Genomic DNA, 18,658 nt, shown 5'->3' on the forward strand with positions numbered 1-18,658 from the left:
TCCTCTTCAGACGGGTGCTAGCGAGAATCCAGAACATATCTGCTCACACCTCACGACCTTCTCCCACAAAGCGAGCTTTCAGCATGTCTACCAACGAAGCGGTTCGCCTGGCCATACTAGACGACTACCCTGGCATCGCTCCCAAACATTTCCAACACATCGCCGGCCTCCAGATCGAGTCTTTCCCAGAAACACTAAGTCCAAACCACAAAGATGGTCTCGAAGCCCTCATCAAGCGTCTCGAACCATACCCCATTATCTCCACCATGCGAGAACGCACCGCTTTCCCGGCCGAACTCATCCAGGACCTTCCGAATCTTAAACTCCTCCTGACCACAGGACTCCGCAACGCTGCTTTGGATTTACCAGCGTTCTCCAAGCACAATGTCATTGTCGCTGGAGCGAAAGGTGAACGACCCGCTAATGCAGCTAGCGAGAATGAGTACGATCTGCCTCCGCCTCCGCCGCACTCGGCTGTCAATCAGCATGCTTGGGCTCTTCTTCTCAGTCTCGCCGGCCGCATTCCGCAGGATGACCGGGCGTTGAAGACTAGCTCTACGGCGTGGCAGAATGGCACGAATGTTGCACTTGCAGGGAAGACGCTTGGGTTGGTGGGGTTGGGAAAGCTGGGTACGGCTATGGCGAAAGTTGGGGTGCTGGCGTTTGGGATGAAAGTTATTGCGTGGAGTGAGAATTTGACACAGGAGAAGGCGGATGCTGCGGCGGAAGGGGTGGGATTGGAGAAGGGGACGTTCAAGGCTGTGGGTAAGGAGGAGCTGTTTAGGAGTGCGGATGTGGTTAGTTTGCATTTGGTGCTGTCGGAGAGGAGTCGAGGTGTGGTAGGGCAAAGGGAATTAGGATGGATGAAGAGGAGCGCGATGTTGCTCAATACTTCTCGAGGGCCGCTGATCGACGAGAAGGCTTTGGTGGAAGTGCTAAAGGAAGGAAGGATTGCCGGTGCGGCGTTGGATGTCTACGATGTGGAACCTCTACCCAAAGACAGTCCTTGGAGGGAGGCGGATGACTTCAGGAGCTTGACTGTGTTGAGTCCACACATGGGCTACGTCAATGCGGGTACCATGAACAGATGGTATGAGGAGCAAGCGGAGAACGTGGAGAGGTGGCTCAAAGGAGAGGAGGTGCTTCATAAGCTGAACTAGTCTCTCTACTTATGGCCGGCAAAGCCCTTGAAGAGCGGTGGTGGAGGACCCTGAATGAATTGCTCGATGTCAATGCCTGGATCGCCTTTGCTCAGGTATGCCTTGTATGCGGGTCTCTTGACGATCTTCTGCATGTATGATAGAAGGTTCTTGTACTCGCTCAGGTCGACGGGGCAGAACTAAGAATCATCAGTGGTGACCTTGCTCATCTACCATGATCAAACTTACCTCGCGCATGCCGGTCAGTGAGAAGATGGCCATGATGTCCGCCGCTGCATTTTCGATTCAGTACGCATCGTCGGAAGTGGCCAAAACAGCCTTACCCGAGAACTCCTCTCCTGCAAAGAACGGCACAGACCCGAGACGCTCATTCATGTATCCAAGGACCTGGTGAACCTTCGCCTGGTAGCGAGCCAGCGTCGGATTGTCCTCCTTCAGGCCCGCCATCGACAGAGCCATCACTCGACCAACAGCCGGCTGGAGAGTGCCATTTGTGACATGGTACCTACGGAAACGATCAGCTCAAAGGTCATCCGTCTCTCGTCCCAAACACACGACACACCAGTAGAGGTAATCGGCATAGTTCTTCGCACCCGGCTGTACAAGCAACTTGCCGCCAGCATGGATGTTGCAGATGTACTCCACGCACGCCTCCGTCTCTGCGAGCTTGACGCCGCCATCGTCCTCAATGACTGGAGAAGCTCCGATCGGGTGCAGGGCTTTGAGCTCTGGAGGTGAGAGGACTGGTGAGCGGTCGTACTTCTTCAGCTCGTAGGTCAAGCCGAGTTCCTCGCAGAGCCAGACTACCCGGTCGGATTGTGAGTGGCCGAGGTGGTGGACGATCAGTCCCATCTTGTTGTTCTTTCTGTGTGATCGAGGTGATTCTGTGAAGGGATTGTGGACTGAGAGCTTTATATAGCTGCGTTTCTGGTATATACTGAGAGGTCACTGAGGCCACTAGTTACATCATATGAGGTTGATCTTTCGGGTATTCCAAACCGCATTATTGCTGCAGCTCCAGCTCCAGACTCCAGAGCTCGGAAGAAGAGGGTCATTTGCCGAGGACGGACAAATCCGAGCATTAACCGGTTGTCGGTTTCATGCAGGTGGACGCGGAATACTTCTCGTCTACTTCACTCTCCTTCCAACTTCTTTCAGTGCATTTATCCATCAAGCCACAGCCACGCATATTGGTGGATGGCTGGTGTCGACTTCTACCGGCAGAATCCATCACGATGTCGTCTGGCATCTTCAGCCCTCGATTCGACAGGGACCGGGAGAAGAAGCGCTCATGGGCCAGGCTGACCAGGACAAGTATTACTATTCGTGATTGTTCATTTCCTTCCTCTTTACGTTAGTGACTTGCTACCCGCCTACGATGGATCTCACTGTCGTCCTCCGGCCATAACGAGCAGATCCAAGAGCTCAAGATTTGTTTGGGCAGAACCACATCAGATGGAAGCAAGATATTGGCATCGGCGGCGGGCCCGGATTACAGCGATAGCCATTGCGGCGACAATTGTACTATTGCTGTTCAGAATCGCCGATCTGATCAGCCCGAACCCATATCACGCTTACCATGATACGCGAGACCTGCACAGTGACACGGAATTATACGTGGACCAGGTTCCACTCACCGAAAAACTTGTTGAAAAGCATGCGCTCATGCCACCGTCCTCCAAAGACGCAGGAGACGATAAGGACGGCACGGCAGATATAGCGCCGAAGGCAAACGAGACACCTGTGTTGCAGCAGCCGGCCACGAACTACAGCAAGACAATCGTGATGGGCAAGGTGTCTTCTGAAGACACAGATTGGGTAGCTACCGAGCTGCCAGACTGGGACCGAGCAATTTACGTCGTGGATCTCCCTTCCAACGCAACATCCCCTACAGGCCTGAGAACCAAGCTGAACAAAGCCAGAGAGGCCAACCCATATCTTACATTCATCATCGAGAACTACGACAACTTGCCCGACATCGCGGTGTTCCTGCACGCGCACCGCAATGGATGGCCGGCGGCCTGGCACAACGATGCCAATGGCCACGACGCCGTGGTAATGCTGAAAGAATTACAGCTCGCTACCGTGGAGAAGAGAGGCTACGTGAATCTTCGCTGTATTCATGACCCTGGTTGTCCACGGGAACTGGACATGAATCCTCCCGGCCCTGCGAATCAAGTCGAGGATGCATATCCGCATGTGTATGCGGAAATGTTCAATATGACTGTTGATGCGGTGCGTGAGCAGGTTCCTGAGGTCGGGAGTCCTTGTTGTGCGCAATTTGCTGTGACGAGGGCGGAAATTTTGAAGAGGCCAAAGTCGGATTATGAGTGGATTCTTGCGGTGCTGGAGCGGTCTGAACTGGAAGACTATGTCTTGGGCAGGGTCATGGAGTATACTTGGCATATCCTTTTCGGAAGGGACGCTGTGTATTGCGAGGACCACCGGGTATGCTGGCGGGAGGTTTATGGACGGCCATCGTTCTGGTGACTCGGAAGGCAACCCAGAGAGCAGCATGATTTCGATCCTATATCATTGAAAGTCTGTGTGAGCTGCGGGCCAGACTTCTCGGGCATGGGTCGGAAAGATCCCGCACGACTACTCCCAAGCCGCACGACTACTCCCAAGAAGCTGTAACTGTATGGTCTCTCGCCCAGTCCCTCTGCCCATCTCGACCTGGCGCTAATTCGTGATGGTCCTGGGATGCTCTATCAGAGCACGAAGTACTCGCAAATGTATCCGATTTGTTTGCTCAGTGGAACTTGGTGATAGCGATGTTTTGGCGCCACGATGTGATGAAAGTGTAGAAGAGAATCTGAGAAGTTGAAGCGCGAAGTGGAACTGTCCTCGAATTTGCACTGCCACATGCAAGACTGGTTTGTGTCTGATTCACCTGCCACCATTTTGGCGTGTGATCTGCTGATGCTCACTTCAGGATGTGAAGAGAAGGAGAGAACGTCTTGATCAACCTTACATCACACAAGAAAAGGTACTTACGGTGGCGTCCTGCCTATCGATATGATGTTAGAGCGCGAGTGGCACTGCAATTCACGAATACCTCAGAGGAGATATCAAATGGGCATTCGAGTGAAGAAGAGAGGGAAGAGGATGTAGATTTGGTGACAACCATGAAGGGGCATTGCTGCCGGAGCTCGGACCGAAATGCTCCACGCGAGCGCTGACGATGTCGTTTCGCGGTCAAGCAACAACGCAAGCTGGCCACTCACTTGTCTTGACATCAACACTTCTTCTTTTGTGAGGATCAACGGTCCGGTATCATGCTCTGTTGCTCATCGACAGAAGGCTTGCTTTCATCGTGCCCATCATGAAGCGACCGATACTGCCACTGCTTTTGGGTAAGCTCTGTACTGTCTGGCCACAAAGACAGACCCTCAGGCTAACGCTCTATTGTGCCAGTTCTCTGCATCTTTCTAGCCTTCACGTTCGCGCGAGACGACCTCGATCACATCACGACAGAACCTGCGAAACTGCAGGAGAGTCCTCTGTCATCAGGTACAACCCCGTTGGAACATTCGTCAGAAAACAAGGTCGAAGAGGAGGATGACAGCCATGAGGGACCATCGGTTGCAGTCATTGAGGCTACAGCGCTGTTGCGCAAGATCAAGCCTCCGACGACGTCCAAGCTTGCAGATCTGGTGAAGAAGCCCACGGGAGTGATAGGAACGACCGTATACTATGCCAAAGAGGCATTTGTGCTCCTCTTCATGAACGCGCCAAATGCTGGCAACCTCGCGACGACTTCTGCCAACACACAACCACGGAAGCTTGGTCAACCGTTATCGAAGGCTGTCAATTTGCTCGAACAGGCTGCTACAGATGAGGAAGATCGAGATGCCATTTTCCTCCTCGCGGAGATGAACTTCCACGGCAACCATACCCACCCTGTGGATTACGACGAAGCGTTCAAACGATACAAGCAATTGGCGGACATTGATGGGAACAGCACTGCTCAGTACATGATCGGATTCATGTATGCGACTGGGTTGGCACCCTCTGTACCCTCAAACCAAGCGAAGAGCATGCTTTATCACACATATGCTGCTGAGACCGGCAACACCCGCTCGCAGATGACTCTGGCATATCGAAATTTGGCAGGTGTGGCAGCGCCGAGGAATTGCGACGAGGCGGTTCATTGGTACAAGCAAGTTGCAGACAAGGCTGTGCTTTACTATCGTTCTGGCCCTCCCGGAGGACACAGCTTGGTTCGCGACGCCTTTAGAATCGCCGACGAGGACGGAGGTGTGTACGGCGAGGGGGCTAGCGTAGCTTCTGCGGGTCCTAATGCCAAATATGGTGGTCCGACAAGCGATGCGTACGCGAGCATAGAGGATGTTCTTGAATATCTTGAGCTGCAGTCTTCGAAAGGCGACATTAAGGCGACATTCAGCCTCGCACGACTTCACTACGACGGAGCCAAAGATCTTCCGGTCGACTTTCAACTTGCTAAGAAGTATTTCATGGATATTGCACGGCAGTACTGGACTTCGGCGAACAAGATCAGGAAGGACGTGCCTGGAGTGACGGAGAAATACGCCTCGAAAGCTGCTGGGTACCTGGGACGCATGTTCCTGCGAGGCGAGGGCACGCAACAAAGTTTTAAGCTGGCTAAGACGTGGTTCGAGCGTGGACTGAAGAATGGAGATGCACTGTCTCAGTACAGCTTGGGATTGATGTATCTTGATGGGCTTGGCGTGGAGCAAAACACGATGAAGTCCGCAGAGTACCTCGCAGCAGCAGCGGATCAAGATCTCGCAGTCGCTCAGACGAAGCTCGGCATCTTGTTCCTCGATCAGGGTGATACCGCGACCGCAACCAAATACTTCGAACTCGCCGCACGGAATAGTCACATCGAAGCGTACTACTATCTCGCGGAGATGGCAGAGAAAGCAATTGGACGAGATCGGTCGTGTGGCCAGGCAGCTGTGTACTACAAGATTGTCGCCGAGAAAGCAGAGCCTGTCTGGAGTTCGCTTGCGGAGGCCGTGGACGCATACGACGCCGGTGATTACCAGCGAGCTATCATTGGGTACCTCATGGCCGCAGAGCAAGGCAGTGAGAATGCGCAGGCCAACGTCGCATGGCTTCTGGACCAGACAAAACCGACATGGTCGCCTCTGTCTTGGTTCAAATCTGTGCAGCAAAATGCCACCAACACCATAGGCGACGCAGCTCTGGCGCTCATCCACTGGACACGGTCTGCCAAACAACAAAACATTGACAGCCTGGTGAAAATGGGCGACTACTACCTCAACGGCATCGGCGCGCCGGCCTCTCCCGAGCACGCTGCGGCTTGCTATCAGGCTGCTGTTAACACTCTGCAGTCCGCGCAAGCCATGTGGAATCTCGGATGGATGCACGAGAATGGCGTTGGTATCAACCAGGACTTTCACCTTGCGAAGCGATTCTACGACCAAGCTCTTGAGACGAATCCTCGCGAAGCGTACTTCCCTGTCAAGATCAGCTTGTTCAAACTTCGCTGGCGAAGTTGGTGGAATGGCGTTACACGAGGTGGCGTACACGGCATCGAAGACGAAGACAAGGAGAAGAAGCGAAGGAGTTTCGCTGAGTGGCTGAACGACTTCCTTGAAGCAGACGCTGCGTATTACGACCAGTACGAAGCTGACGATTGGGAAGACGATCACATGCCTGGCGGAGATGCATACTATGACGATCTGGAATTTGAGGACGGTGTGCTGGAGACATTACTGATCGGCGGCTTGATCGCCACGCTGGGTTTCCTGTTTTATTACCGAGGGCGCCAACAGCGTCAATTGGAGAATGGGCGTTGGGTTGACCAGCAACAGCAGCCAGGCAATGCAGGTGAAGAGCAGCAGCAGCAGCAAGAGGCTCAGCAGCAGGATAGAGGCGTCTTCCCAGAGCCGGGCGATCCGGCCGTGAATGACTGGCTTGCTGGTGGCCTGCTTTGATCGATATGTACATGAATACAACGCATCGACGCCATTCCTTTCGATACCACATCTGAGACTGCGACTCTTCACTGTACAAGCCAATCTGTCCCAACACCGCCATCCACCATCGGCTGATAATCCATAAACGACTGATACTCCGGCACAAGACCACTCCCATCGCCATTCGCACCCGCTGCGACCCCGTTGGAGTTCACATCCGGTAACCGTGGCATGTTGAAAAAGTCAAACACATCTAGATACTCCAATTCGTTCGGCGCCGGCGTCCTCGTCCTCGGCGTGGCGCTCACCTGTTTGCTGCCGAATTGCTGTCGAGGCTGCCGACTGATGAGGAAATCAAGATCATACGCGCACCGTCTCATATCCGCCAGGATTCTGACAGTCGACGGCGTCTCTCTCACTCCATTCGCTCCGACAGGAGCCCGCTCGCTTTCGTGAAACTCGTCGATGACACGCTGTAGCAGTGTGGCGTACCGCTCTGCGACTTTCCACTGTGCGCCCATTTCGCGGAGCGTGTCGACGAGTGGGAGGAGGGAGACATTGAAAGCGTGGTCGATGGTCGAGCCGTGCACGAGGAGGAGGCGTGCGGCGACCCAGAGTGAGAAGGCGAAGGGCGGGCCGAGCTTGGTTAGCAGGCTGTTGGTACGAACGTAGGAGCAGAGCGAGCAGATGTCTTCAACGGCAGTCTGGCAGCGTTGCGCGGCGGAGTAGGAGGGGGTGAAGATTGGAGAGCGAGTGGTGGGATAGGCGGCGGAGGAGTGCAGGCGGATTACGGTGCTGGGAGATGGATGGTTAGCCTGCAAGATAAGGTGAGCATGCATGAACTCACGTATGGTATGTGATATGAAGCATGATCCAAATGCAATTGACGTTGCCTCCGTTTGGATTGAACAGGCGTGACATGTTGCCGTACTCGCTTGGAAGCCCGTGTTTCCACTGATTGAGCTTGGCGTGGAGGTGACGGTACTCCTGTTGCCATTTCTCGACGTCGGAGAGAGCGCTGATGTCGACTGGCTTCTTGAGAAAGCGATGAATCTGGGACAGAATGCCGACAATCTCGATGTAGTAGCTGAAAGAACCCAGATTCTCGGGATGGTTCATCTCGATGAGTGTGTGCTGTTCTCCTTCCGTGGTCTGGAACCAGCGAGTCTCCACAGCTTGGTCGCGAGCGAAAAGATCGTCTCTGCAAGGCAATTTGCGATCGATCTCTTCATCTCGCAGAGCGAATTCGAAAGCGGTGGCAATGGTTGCATAACGATCGAGAAGGAAGACCATCCAGAACAGCCTTCTTCGACTTTCGTCTTCGATGAATGATTTCGGTTCGGGAAGGACGTTCGCCCGCAAAGTGTAGATCGACGGATAGAGTGGAGCAATGGATGCTGATGTAGTCTCTACCGCCAGCCCAAGCTGGACCACGCTTCTTGTGATCAAGGCAAGCAAATTCCAGCCAGGTGGACCATTTTTACATTCGAGGGCAAGAATGACAAGAGCCTGAAGTGCTTTGACAGAGCTGTTCTCCAACCCATAAAGGAGAACTTTCTGCTTCGAAGTGGCATGATACCGTTCACGGACTGAATCGGTGAGACGAGCGTCAGAGGAGAATCGCAGAGTCGTTGCCACAATTGCGTGCAGCAATATACGATCTGCTTCTTCCAACGCATTTGCACCGAAGAGCGAGTCCAATGTGCTTCGTCGATGGAGTATCGGACACCACGTGTTGATGTGCTTGAAGAAGAGATCTGTCAAAGCATACAACAGGTCGTACGGCGGAAAATCCTGGTCCTGCGAGACGACCTTCAAAGCAGCATCGTGAGATGGAGCAGCAATGTTCAAGCTGGGAGACTCGAGAGGCGGATTGTTTGGCGTATAGAGTTCCGCGGTAGAGGCACTCGGCAAGTGTATGGATTGTTGCGAGGCGTGACTCTGGTGCCGCTCTCGATTGACGTCGTCCGACTGGGACGTGTATCGATTTTGATATACTGGGCCGGCGGAATGGTATGCTTCGGGAGTCTGGATGAACGTTGCTGCCTGCGTCATCGGAGCATTCTGGACATGGCTATGTTGGCCATGTTGGCTGACTGGAGATGCGGTCGCTTGAAATCCAGGCAGATGGCTAGCAAGTTGCTGTAGAACCTGTTGCTGGCTGCTCAGGACATCTTCGAGTTTGTCTTGGAACGATCAGTATGTCTCGATGCTAGCTTCGACTATACGCCTGGATATAGTCTAAAGGCTCGCACTCACCAAGTCTAGACTCGAGTTCTCGGCCATAACCTACATACACACGAGGATCAGCTATTGCTCGAGGATGTCTCGATCGGGTTCATACCTGCTCGCAAGCCAGGTTTCTTTCTTTCCTTGTACTCGCATATTTGTTGATTTCGGACGCACCATCCACAAGATGGATGACCACGATCGCATTTCACCTACATTATAATCTATCAGCAAGGGTTTTTGCATGTGAACGCGACGTGGGTCATTCGTGTAACCATACCTTTCTCGTCTTGCACATCTCACAGCTCACGCTCATCGGTCGCTTCCGCTTTCTCGAGCCCTCAACGCCAACGCCAACGCCCTCGTCCTCTTCCTCACCGCTCCATCCATCATCGTCTCGCTGCTCGGTGCCGTGTCTGTGGCTCGGCGAGATGTCTTTCGGCGATGAGTCCGTCATCTTCGGGGGTCGGTGAAAAGAGGTGCGAGGATCGAGGCAGCTCGGCAGGCTTTTAACCCAGACTTACCCCTCACCGAGGGTGGATAGCACGTTTTGGAGCGACAGTCATCTTGCTTTCGCTGCTGACACTCTTCACGTCGGTACATTGTTGCAGCGCTGGCGTACTGTCGAGCCACTGCATCACTCCATGGGAAGGTAAAATAGCAATAAAGCGTAAGTCAGTCCCTCCTCGTTGTTCAGGCCTTGTCATCACACTTTCCTCTCCCCATCGCTCTACATTGTTCAACGACCTGGAGCATAGGTTCATCTCAATTTGATCTGTATATTCACAAGCTCGACCACGACTGCAATATGGCAGGATCACAGGAGAAAGTCAAGGCTTTCCCAAAGATCAAGGAGATCAAGACTTTCATCATCCAAGGCGTTGGCTCCGGCGGTGACTACCACAATGTCAAAGGCGGACACTGGCTGATTGACTCGAAAATCTCCACGCCCATGTCAGGATATGAAGCTTACAGAGCTTCAAGGACAAGCTGGGGCATCAATGTGCTCGGATCGTTCTGCGTGGAGATCGAAGCGAGTGACGGGACCACGGGCTTCGCTACTGGGTTCGGTGGCCCGCCAGCATGTTGGCTGGTTGCTGAGCACTTCCGGAGATTCCTCATTGGAGCTGGTATGTATACACAGTACATGCGAGTGCCAGCTTGACTGACGTTATATGCAGACCCGAGAGATACGAACCACCTCTTCGAGCAAATGTACCGAGCCTCAATGTTTTATGGCCGAAAAGGACTTCCAGTAGCAGTCATATCCGTGATCGATCTTGCAATCTGGGATCTGCTGGGCAAGATTCGGAATGAGCCAGTATACAAGATGATCGGTGGGGCGACCCGTGAACGACTCGAGTTCTACTGCACGGGCCCAGCTCCCGGTGCTGCGAAAGAGATGGGCTTCAGCGGAGCAAAAGTGCCGTTGCCATACAGTCCCGGCGAAGGACCAGAAGGAATGAGAAAGAACGTGGAATACCTCCGAGCGAGGAGAGCAGAGGTCGGACCAGACTTTCCTCTGCGGGTAGACTGCTACATGAGTCTGAACGTCCAGTACACGATCGAGCTGGCGGAGAAGTGCAAGGATCTGAACATCGACTGGTGGGAGGAGTGCCTGTCGCCGGACGACTTTGATGGCCAGGCGTTGATCAAGCGTGCGCATCCCACGCTCAAGTTCACAACTGGCGAGCACGAGTACTCCAGATATGGTTTCCGCAAACTCATCGAGGGCCGGAATGTGGATATTCTCCAGCCTGATGTGATGTGGGTGGGTGGTATGACTGAGCTGTTGAAGGTCAGCGCGATGGCAGCAGCGTACGACTTGCCTGTGGTTCCCCACGCCTCTGGTCCGTACAGCTACCATTTCGTGGTCTCTCAAGCGAACAGTCCGTTCCAGGAATATCTGGCCAATTCGCCTGATGGCAAGAGTGTGCTTCCGGTGTTTGGCAATCTGTTCATCAATGAGCCAATTCCAACAAAGGGATATCTCGACGTCTCCGTGCTGGACAAGCCAGGTTTCGGGTTGGAGCTGAATCCTTCTGCGCCGCTGATTGATGCTGCTGGCATCTTGAACCCAGCTCCAGCTAGGTCTTTGCCGCCACCGATGCAGCAGGAGGAGGACGCAAAGGCGTGAGACTCATAGCGACTGAATAATGACCATCAATGCCAGAGTGTCATGAACTTGGGCGTCGGTGCTTCTGGAATAGGCTTTGAAAAAGAAGAATAAGTCACCGGTCCATGAGAATACATCTTCTCGCGTACACCGAGCCGTGCATGTGCCGTAGAATACCGACCAGCATCCGGCAACACCTTTTCGCATGAACATGACGTCAAAATTCGAATGAGAAAACGAAGTCCATCCACGCATTTCCCTGAAAGGCGCTCGACGATAGTCTTCCGACGACTAACAAATATTCAACGGCGCCGATAGACCCCGTGAGCACGCTCAAAATATTGATGATCGAAGTTGTCATCGTAAGGCTGAGGCGCATTGAAGGTTTGGCGGACTTTTGGCCCCAATATTCGACATCTGGCGATCCCACGCAGGATCAGCCTCGAATGCCTCGATCGCAGCCACCTCACGGCTTCATCGAGATCGTCATCTCTCAGCTCCTCTTCACACATCACGCTCACTCGCTGCGTGCGGCTGATGCTTCATCCTCGTGATGAAGATGTGTACGTACGGAGATCGACTCCTGTCAAAGATGCCCGCGTCGTGACGGTTGCCTCGCGGTAATCGGCGGCCCACGGACACGACTCTCCGAACCTCGACCGCGTCTCTCTGCGCTCACGCCATGCCACGATCTGCCGAGACTTCTCAAGATTCTCAACCGACGACGTGCCCTGCAAAAGCTGAGATGAGACGGCCCATCTGCCGAAGCCATCCGCATCGTAAGATGTAGCTGACAGAACCTAAACTCCTCACATGGCCGGAGAATAAAAAAGAAAGCCGCCACGATCGGGGCGTTCGACCAATGCTGCTTTGAGCAGACTTCTCAGCCTAATGATGAGCGTGGCTTCGATGTATCGACGACTACGGCTACGGGAACCAGGCTGAGAGGCCTGATCATCCCCTCATGCTGTGCCCTGCATTATCCCTTCTCTTTCCTCAATCAGCCCTCTCTCCTCTCATTTATCCTATCAAGCGACCCAAGCACCTCTCATATCTCCTCTTCAACCTCATGACTCCTCCCGATGTGCATTCAAATCGTGGAAAGATACGCAGTATGCCGTTGTCTCTATCACCGCCATGCCATCGATCCCTGCGCAGCAAGAAATCAACGAGGACATGTCGTACAAGAGAGGATCATTCTCGTGGGGTATACTTGTGGATTACACGCAAGGCGACAGTCGCAGCCCAGAGCGGTTCCTGACGCAAGCCAGGCCAACGAAAGACGAGGACACACTCAGAAGCGACGGAGTGTTTGACGACAAATGCAGTGGGATTGAACGCATTTGCACTGAATTCGCGTGGGCTGATGCCTTTTGAAGCATAGGCATATGACGCCCACGGAGGCGTTGTCTGATTCTTCACCAGCCAGCTGCATTGGAGTGTCTCTAGCACACGAGGACGCGCTCCCGGACACACTGAGGAAAGACGCACGACAAGCATCACGAGTGCAGCATTCTGGACTAGTCAGTCGACTTCGGATCACGCCTACAACATGGGCTCTAGTCCTTCCGATGCGCCAAAGCTTTGGAGCTCAACATTTCCGAGACGACGGTGAGAGTAACGACAGAGAGCAGGATGATCAGACAGTTGATTCTTAACTATGGCAAGAAGGCGTTCGAAAGCTGGCCTTCATTGCTCCATCAATCCGCCCATCGCCACAACATCTCCGGATCTACCACTCACGAGCAAGTATTGCAAGTTTCGCAAGCAGCGCCGGTTCGGGCTCCATCTCCGTCTCCAAAAGTCCCGAATCCATAGTCGACCAAACCGCGATCGACCTTTTCCTCTCCTCTGGTTCGCCGCCGGTCGTTGCGCCGTGCTGCAACGTGCGGGAACAGACTTGTCGAATTAGCAGTCGCTGTCCTTCTCAGACCGTCGTCGCGAAGCGGCGCACGAGGTCGTCGGACGGATAGCAACCGCGTGGAAGAACGACGCATCGGCATCGGCGCGGCGTCAATACAGGCCAGCTGAATCGACGGCGCGGCAACGACCTATGGTCAAGGATCCTTCCGGTGGAAACCAAAACGATCGTGAAATGGAATGGAAGAAAATATCCAGTGAATGTAAAAGGTTCACAGCTCTCCTAGCCATGGGCAGTACTGTATGCAAGAAGCTCTTGACGAGCATCCCACAGAAGTGTCGACATCTAGCGTCCGCGAACGACGATTCCGTGGCGGCGGGTAGTGCCACGCTTGTAGTCGTCGTCGGACTCGGAAGAGCAGTCGGATCCGTCAGAGTATCCGCAGCGAGACCCACCACAGTCAAGCTTGACGCGGCCGCCGGAGCGGGTGATACCGTAGCGTTCGCAAGTGCAACACGAGGAAGTGCTGGAGACGGAGCTTGGGGTGCTGGAGCCGGAGCTGCGGGAGCTGCGAGAGCTGAGGGATGGGACGTCAGAGTCGTCGTCAGAGTCGGATTCGGATTCAGAGTCGTCGTCGTCGTTGACCTGGGTCGCGGCGAACTTGGCGGTGAGCTGCTCGAGGGTTGGGTGCGCGAACGCTTCGGTGCGGACCTTGCGGGTCTCCTGTGGCTTGTAGGGCTTTGGGGAGACGATCTGAGACTTGTCGAGCGGGCGACCCTTGGGGACTCCACCGTTGGTGCTGACGCGGCGGGAGTGGCGCGTGGACTTGGAGGTCGAGGTGGGCTCAGCAGCCTTGCCGGCGGGGATGTCGAGGGTGTTCAGCTTGCGGCCGGTGGTGGGCTCGGTGACGGACTCGCGAGCGGGGTCGTGGGAGACGTGGTAGCCATCGATGATGTAGTAGTACCAGTAGCGTTGGCCTTGCTTGAGGGTCTGTCCCTGGAAGCGGAAGGTGCCCTTCCAGCCGCCAGTCTTGGAGGAGTCCTTGGAGAGCGGGAGTTGACCCTTGTAGTTGTCCCAGGAACCGAGCAAGTGGACGGTCTTGCAGTTGGCGGAGGTGCGGAGAGTGAAGTTGAGCTGGATAGCGGCCATTATGAATTGATTATCTTCGTTGTTTGGAAATGGTTTCGTGGTTGTGAAATGGTGATATTTCGAAGGTCGTGCTGAGCAAGCAAGAGTTGATTATAGTTGGTATTGGCGTGGTAGGGCAAGTCGACCGGCGACTGTGAATATGCTGGATGTGTTGGATTTTTCTGGATGTTACGTTGGCGGAAGGGTTGAATTATTAGTGAGTGAGTGAGTATATGATTCGCAAAGAGCACCGGGCCCTGATTAACAGACAAAGAACAAAAAGAGGAGGAAGAAAACTAAGACACAACTCTGAGGATTGACACGCTTGCTGAAGGAAGAAGAAGAAGAAGAGAAAGACTTGCCTAAGGGCGCGGCACGGCCACTATATGTCGCAGAGGACGGAGATACTGCCGTGGGACCTCTCCTCCTCTCTCACTGCAGAATCGAGCATGCAACAAAGCTGCAAGAGGGCGTGGTCCGCACATCGGCAGGGGAACACGACTATTGGAAAGGTGCAGCCCAGCGCGAAGAGACGTTGATCGTGTGGAAGAGAGTGAAGGAGAGAAAAGAGTGAGCGGTTCGACGCCCGCTGTGATTGGATTCGGGCGAAGCTGCCATCCACATTCACCCGCATTCGCACTAGGGTGGTCCCGCCCCTCGCTCCTTCCCTTCAATCACATCGCCCACATCGGTCCCAACTTTGACCCCATCTCATGCGAGTGAACAGGACTCGTGGATTGCTGCTGCACGATGCTTGTGCATTGCGTGCATCCCGATGGCTGTTTTCGGTCATTTGCTGCATTGACGCATGGTTGCTGCTGCTGATGATTAGCCTCGACCTCAAGGATGATGCAGTCAAGTCATGCAACTCTCCGTCGTAAGACGCGACTTCAAATCGAGATTGTGATTCTCGAACGGGAGATGGCTGGGCTACCAGGAGCAAGTACAGGGAAGGATGTGGTGAGGCTTGTGATCACGTCCGTACCGCGAGCGAGTCGGGGCTGTGAACGGCATCGCTACGGCTGTGCGACACCGTAGAACGAAACATGTTCACGGCATGAATACGGAGCGAAAGTGGAATTGTTCATCCACGTTCACGGCGGCGGGAAAGAGCGGTGGTTGCAATGGTGGACGCATCTCGTCCTAGATTGTGCAGGCCTCGAGTAGCTTTGCTGGCGATGTTGCGTTACCTGCCAGGCTCAAGGCACAGATCTACCATAGCACCTCCCACACAATCGAAGCTTCACACCCTCGTCGCCTCACCGCCAGCAGGATCCTACCATTCCGTACCCTCGAGCACATGTATCCAATTCTTCTCCCGTGTACGCTCAGCCTACTCTTCATTCGCACCAATGAGCGCCTCAAGTTCGTCCGGGCTCAGCGTGCTCTTCCTCTTCCGCGGACGGCCTTTGATCCTTGTCTTCTTCGCTATCGGACTGAAGATCTTGCCCAAAGTGGCATCGCCCGGCAACTTGCCCAAAGTATCATCGTCTTTCTCCTCGTCCACGCTGCCGTTTATCCCACTTGTTGCGGGCACACCTGCAGACACACGGCTGGATGGTTTTGATCGTGCATCTGCGGCTGCTTGTTCTGCCTCTTCTTGAGCGGCGCTTAGCTTCTCTGCGATCGTCATCTGGGGCACTTCCAGCTCCTCGCTCTCGTCGTTTTCGAGCAAAAGGTGTGCATTGTCCGAGATCGACTTCGCCGGTGAACCTGGAACGGCCTTGTTCCTACTTGTTGACGGCCTCAAGTCGAAAAACTCCGGCGGCTCAAGCGCGTCCCTTTTCCTCTTCGGACTGCTCATTGGTCGATTAGACGGCCGATGAGAAGACGAGACAAAGCTCTCTTCCTGAATGTCAGGCAGCGAGACCTCGCTGGTTTCGCTGTCCACGAGGCTTTGGTCGATTTCCATCTCAGCAGGCCGAGGTCCTCGCATACGGCCAGCGGTCGGGGAGACCAGGCCCATGCCCCTTCTCAGATCATCGATGTTGATGGTGTCGCCGGTGTCCATTCGTCTCAGCCAGCCTTCCATCATGTTCAACACATCCCTCCATCGTCGTTCCATATGCTCCCATCCTTCCCGTAACCTGGCGATCTCTTCCTCTCTTATTTCCACCTCCTCAACCGAGACGAAGTTCGGATTTGTCAGAACCGTCTTGAGATGCGAAAGTGTGCCATCCACATCCGCCGCCAATGCCTCGTACGATGTGGGCAGCGCGAGCAGTAGGTTGTTGCCGCCTTTGGACTTTCCTGCTTCGGCATCGCTGCCCATACTACCCACCGCGCTATCGGGATGTTTGGCCACATTCACCGGCAGTCCGAGCACATCTTTCAGCGTTTTCAATGAAGTTCTGATCAAGCCAATCAAGCTGTCATTTTCGTCACTGAGGCTCTGACTGAGCTGTGTCAGGAACTCGGTCGTCTCCTGCTTAAGGCTATATTCCGGATCTGTCAGATCGTGCGCCGCTTGCTCCGCTGATGCCTTCCGGACAGACATGCTCGGAGCTGCCGTGCCAACTCTTGTTCCTCTCTGCTGCCCTTGCAGATGTGTTTTGAGACGCGCCAACTCAAGGTCCCGCTTCCTGACATCGTTGGTACACTGTGTTTTGACTTGCGCCAGCGTCGTCTTGAGCTTCGCAGTCTGATCTTGCAACAGCTTCATTGCCTTCTCGACCCTTTTCACCTCCCCGAGTGCATGTCTCTCCGCAGCTTGTGCTTGTACTGCTGCTCTTGCCGATTCCTCGCCTTTCGTCGTGAGTCGTTCGATGTCGTGGGTTTTGCGCGCATCTTCGGATCGTAGAGATCGGATTGTGGTGGCCACCTGTTCTCGCTGCTCTTTGTCGCGATCTTCGCGTAGTATGAGGTCGTGAACGAGGTTGATGATCTGGGCGCGACTCTCCTTTGAGGGCTTGACGAAGTCGATTGGGTCGCCATTGCGTAGCAGTCCCCGGGCCAGCAGAAGATTGTTCAAATATGTCGACGCCGTTCTCAGGCTCTCATGGTCCATCGTGGCGAGCCGAGATAGTCCAGCAAAGATTCGAGATTCTTTTCATATGAAGTGTTGCACTGGCTCGAGTGTTTGTTGACATTTGAATGACGGTAATGCCAAGATAGTGGGTATTTTACAGCTAGCGCGATTCGTGGTAGCGCGACGTCAACTCGCCTGAAACCATTGCCTACACCTCACCACTCTGCATCACCATTATCTCTCCTACCATCCCTTCCCGGAGTCGCGATGCTCTTACTATCGATGGAGGTCTGCTCAGTTGGCATCCGGCGGTGCGCAGACGGGCTTTACAGCAGAAGGGAGCATCGGATTGCTGAGCGTCCGAACCCGGCCTCAGGTCAAGCGCCTATTTGCAAGGAGGAGTGCCTCGCAAAAGACACAATACGATCGTCTCGGTTCATGAGATGGAGAATTATGACAGCGCTCCCATGATCGAGTGACTCGAGAAGAGCAGACCATGCCACGGCCCCCATCATTCCCCATCCCTCTCATCTCACGCTCTCCTGCTGCGGCATACCGTGTGTGCTCGTATTGATCATGCTTCGTAGCAATGACAATGTTGCTCATCACTGCAAATGCAACACAGGTGCGCCAGGTGACAGCTTGCGGGAAAAGCATTTGGAGCGCGCTTCGACCTTCGTGACTACGCCCTCCTAATTCGGCGGAAGTCTACGGCGACAATCGACACGGGATGTCCACGTTCCAGCCGTCCTTGTCAAGACATCGCTGCTCGTGTTGCTGTGCAGCACTGTGCTCGCCTCGTAACGTCAAGTCTCTTCTTCGTCTTTTTCTATTGCATTCTCGCTCTTCCCAACGCTGGCTCTGGAATCGACTTCTGAAAATAACCCGCCAACACCGCCAACATCGCCAACAGCCTTACTCCTGTGCCTATCCAGGATGAAGCTACACACATATGTATTCCTTACCTTCGCCATCGCCGTCGCTCAAGTCAGTGCCGCCAGTCCAGCCGCGGGCCAGTGCATACGAGGGTTCAATTGTACATCGCACTTACTTGCCAAGAGCTCCCAAGATCCATACTAACAACTCGGCCAGCATGGTGCGGCAAAGGTTCTGCCTTCGGTGGTCGATGCTACTATCCATTCGATTGCGATGGCAATTGGTGTCGTCGCTGGCCGTGTGTGAAGGGCGGCAATTGGTGCGAGCTAATTGACCCTCCACAGACGTAGTATTACTGCAAGGACCAGTTTGGAAAATCAGGTTGCTATA

The 18,658-nt window shown here is 54.1% G+C and overlaps 10 protein-coding genes across 10 annotated transcripts; 6 read left to right on the forward strand and 4 right to left on the reverse strand.

Annotated features, from left to right (window-relative positions):
* Positions 1 to 83: 83 nt before the first annotated feature.
* On the forward strand, positions 84 to 1,160 carry MYCGRDRAFT_88803 (uncharacterized protein; the record flags this gene model as incomplete). Its single annotated transcript, XM_003855898.1, has 1 exon — positions 84 to 1,160. The coding sequence occupies one exon, from the start codon at positions 84 to 86 to the stop codon at positions 1,158 to 1,160; it is 1,077 nt and encodes a 358-aa protein (XP_003855946.1).
* Positions 1,161 to 1,165: 5 nt separating this feature from the next.
* On the reverse strand, positions 1,166 to 2,012 carry MYCGRDRAFT_31926 (uncharacterized protein; the record flags this gene model as incomplete). Its single annotated transcript, XM_003857648.1, has 4 exons — positions 1,166 to 1,339; positions 1,389 to 1,432; positions 1,484 to 1,665; positions 1,723 to 2,012. The coding sequence occupies 4 exons, from the start codon at positions 2,010 to 2,012 to the stop codon at positions 1,166 to 1,168; spliced, it is 690 nt and encodes a 229-aa protein (XP_003857696.1).
* Positions 2,013 to 2,825: 813 nt separating this feature from the next.
* MYCGRDRAFT_33747 (uncharacterized protein) lies at positions 2,826 to 3,650 on the forward strand (the record flags this gene model as incomplete). Its single annotated transcript, XM_003855899.1, has 1 exon — positions 2,826 to 3,650. The coding sequence occupies one exon, from the start codon at positions 2,826 to 2,828 to the stop codon at positions 3,648 to 3,650; it is 825 nt and encodes a 274-aa protein (XP_003855947.1).
* Positions 3,651 to 4,442: 792 nt separating this feature from the next.
* On the forward strand, positions 4,443 to 7,108 carry MYCGRDRAFT_98210 (uncharacterized protein; the record flags this gene model as incomplete). The annotated part of the gene is made up of 2 exons (XM_003855900.1): positions 4,443 to 4,516; positions 4,578 to 7,108. The coding sequence occupies 2 exons, from the start codon at positions 4,486 to 4,488 to the stop codon at positions 7,106 to 7,108; spliced, it is 2,562 nt and encodes an 853-aa protein (XP_003855948.1).
* A 68-nt stretch (positions 7,109 to 7,176) lies between these two features.
* Positions 7,177 to 9,774, reverse strand: MYCGRDRAFT_65129 (uncharacterized protein; the record flags this gene model as incomplete). The annotated part of the gene is made up of 5 exons (XM_003857647.1): positions 7,177 to 7,885; positions 7,938 to 9,276; positions 9,350 to 9,379; positions 9,435 to 9,531; positions 9,600 to 9,774. 5 exons carry the CDS (start codon positions 9,633 to 9,635, stop codon positions 7,177 to 7,179), a joined length of 2,211 nt encoding a protein of 736 aa, XP_003857695.1.
* Positions 9,775 to 10,127: 353 nt separating this feature from the next.
* On the forward strand, positions 10,128 to 11,456 carry MYCGRDRAFT_32540 (L-rhamnoate dehydratase-like protein; the record flags this gene model as incomplete). Its single annotated transcript, XM_003855901.1, has 2 exons — positions 10,128 to 10,449; positions 10,501 to 11,456. The coding sequence occupies 2 exons, from the start codon at positions 10,128 to 10,130 to the stop codon at positions 11,454 to 11,456; spliced, it is 1,278 nt and encodes a 425-aa protein (XP_003855949.1).
* A 1,061-nt stretch (positions 11,457 to 12,517) lies between these two features.
* MYCGRDRAFT_32232 (uncharacterized protein) lies at positions 12,518 to 12,751 on the forward strand (the record flags this gene model as incomplete). The annotated part of the gene is made up of 1 exon (XM_003855902.1): positions 12,518 to 12,751. The coding sequence occupies one exon, from the start codon at positions 12,518 to 12,520 to the stop codon at positions 12,749 to 12,751; it is 234 nt and encodes a 77-aa protein (XP_003855950.1).
* Positions 12,752 to 13,066: 315 nt separating this feature from the next.
* MYCGRDRAFT_102067 (uncharacterized protein) lies at positions 13,067 to 13,749 on the forward strand (the record flags this gene model as incomplete). The annotated part of the gene is made up of 1 exon (XM_003855903.1): positions 13,067 to 13,749. A coding segment is annotated over one exon (261 nt), but the record flags the coding sequence as incomplete, so codon positions are not given.
* A 26-nt stretch (positions 13,750 to 13,775) lies between these two features.
* MYCGRDRAFT_102068 (uncharacterized protein) lies at positions 13,776 to 14,748 on the reverse strand (the record flags this gene model as incomplete). The annotated part of the gene is made up of 1 exon (XM_003857646.1): positions 13,776 to 14,748. A coding segment is annotated over one exon (669 nt), but the record flags the coding sequence as incomplete, so codon positions are not given.
* Positions 14,749 to 15,757: 1,009 nt separating this feature from the next.
* MYCGRDRAFT_88808 (uncharacterized protein) lies at positions 15,758 to 17,431 on the reverse strand (the record flags this gene model as incomplete). Its single annotated transcript, XM_003857645.1, has 1 exon — positions 15,758 to 17,431. One exon carries the CDS (start codon positions 17,429 to 17,431, stop codon positions 15,758 to 15,760), a length of 1,674 nt encoding a protein of 557 aa, XP_003857693.1.
* Positions 17,432 to 18,658: the final 1,227 nt, after the last annotated feature.

This window comes from Zymoseptoria tritici, chromosome 1 (genome assembly GCF_000219625.1).
Source record: "Zymoseptoria tritici IPO323 chromosome 1, whole genome shotgun sequence".
Lineage (NCBI taxonomy): Eukaryota > Fungi > Ascomycota > Dothideomycetes > Mycosphaerellales > Mycosphaerellaceae > Zymoseptoria > Zymoseptoria tritici.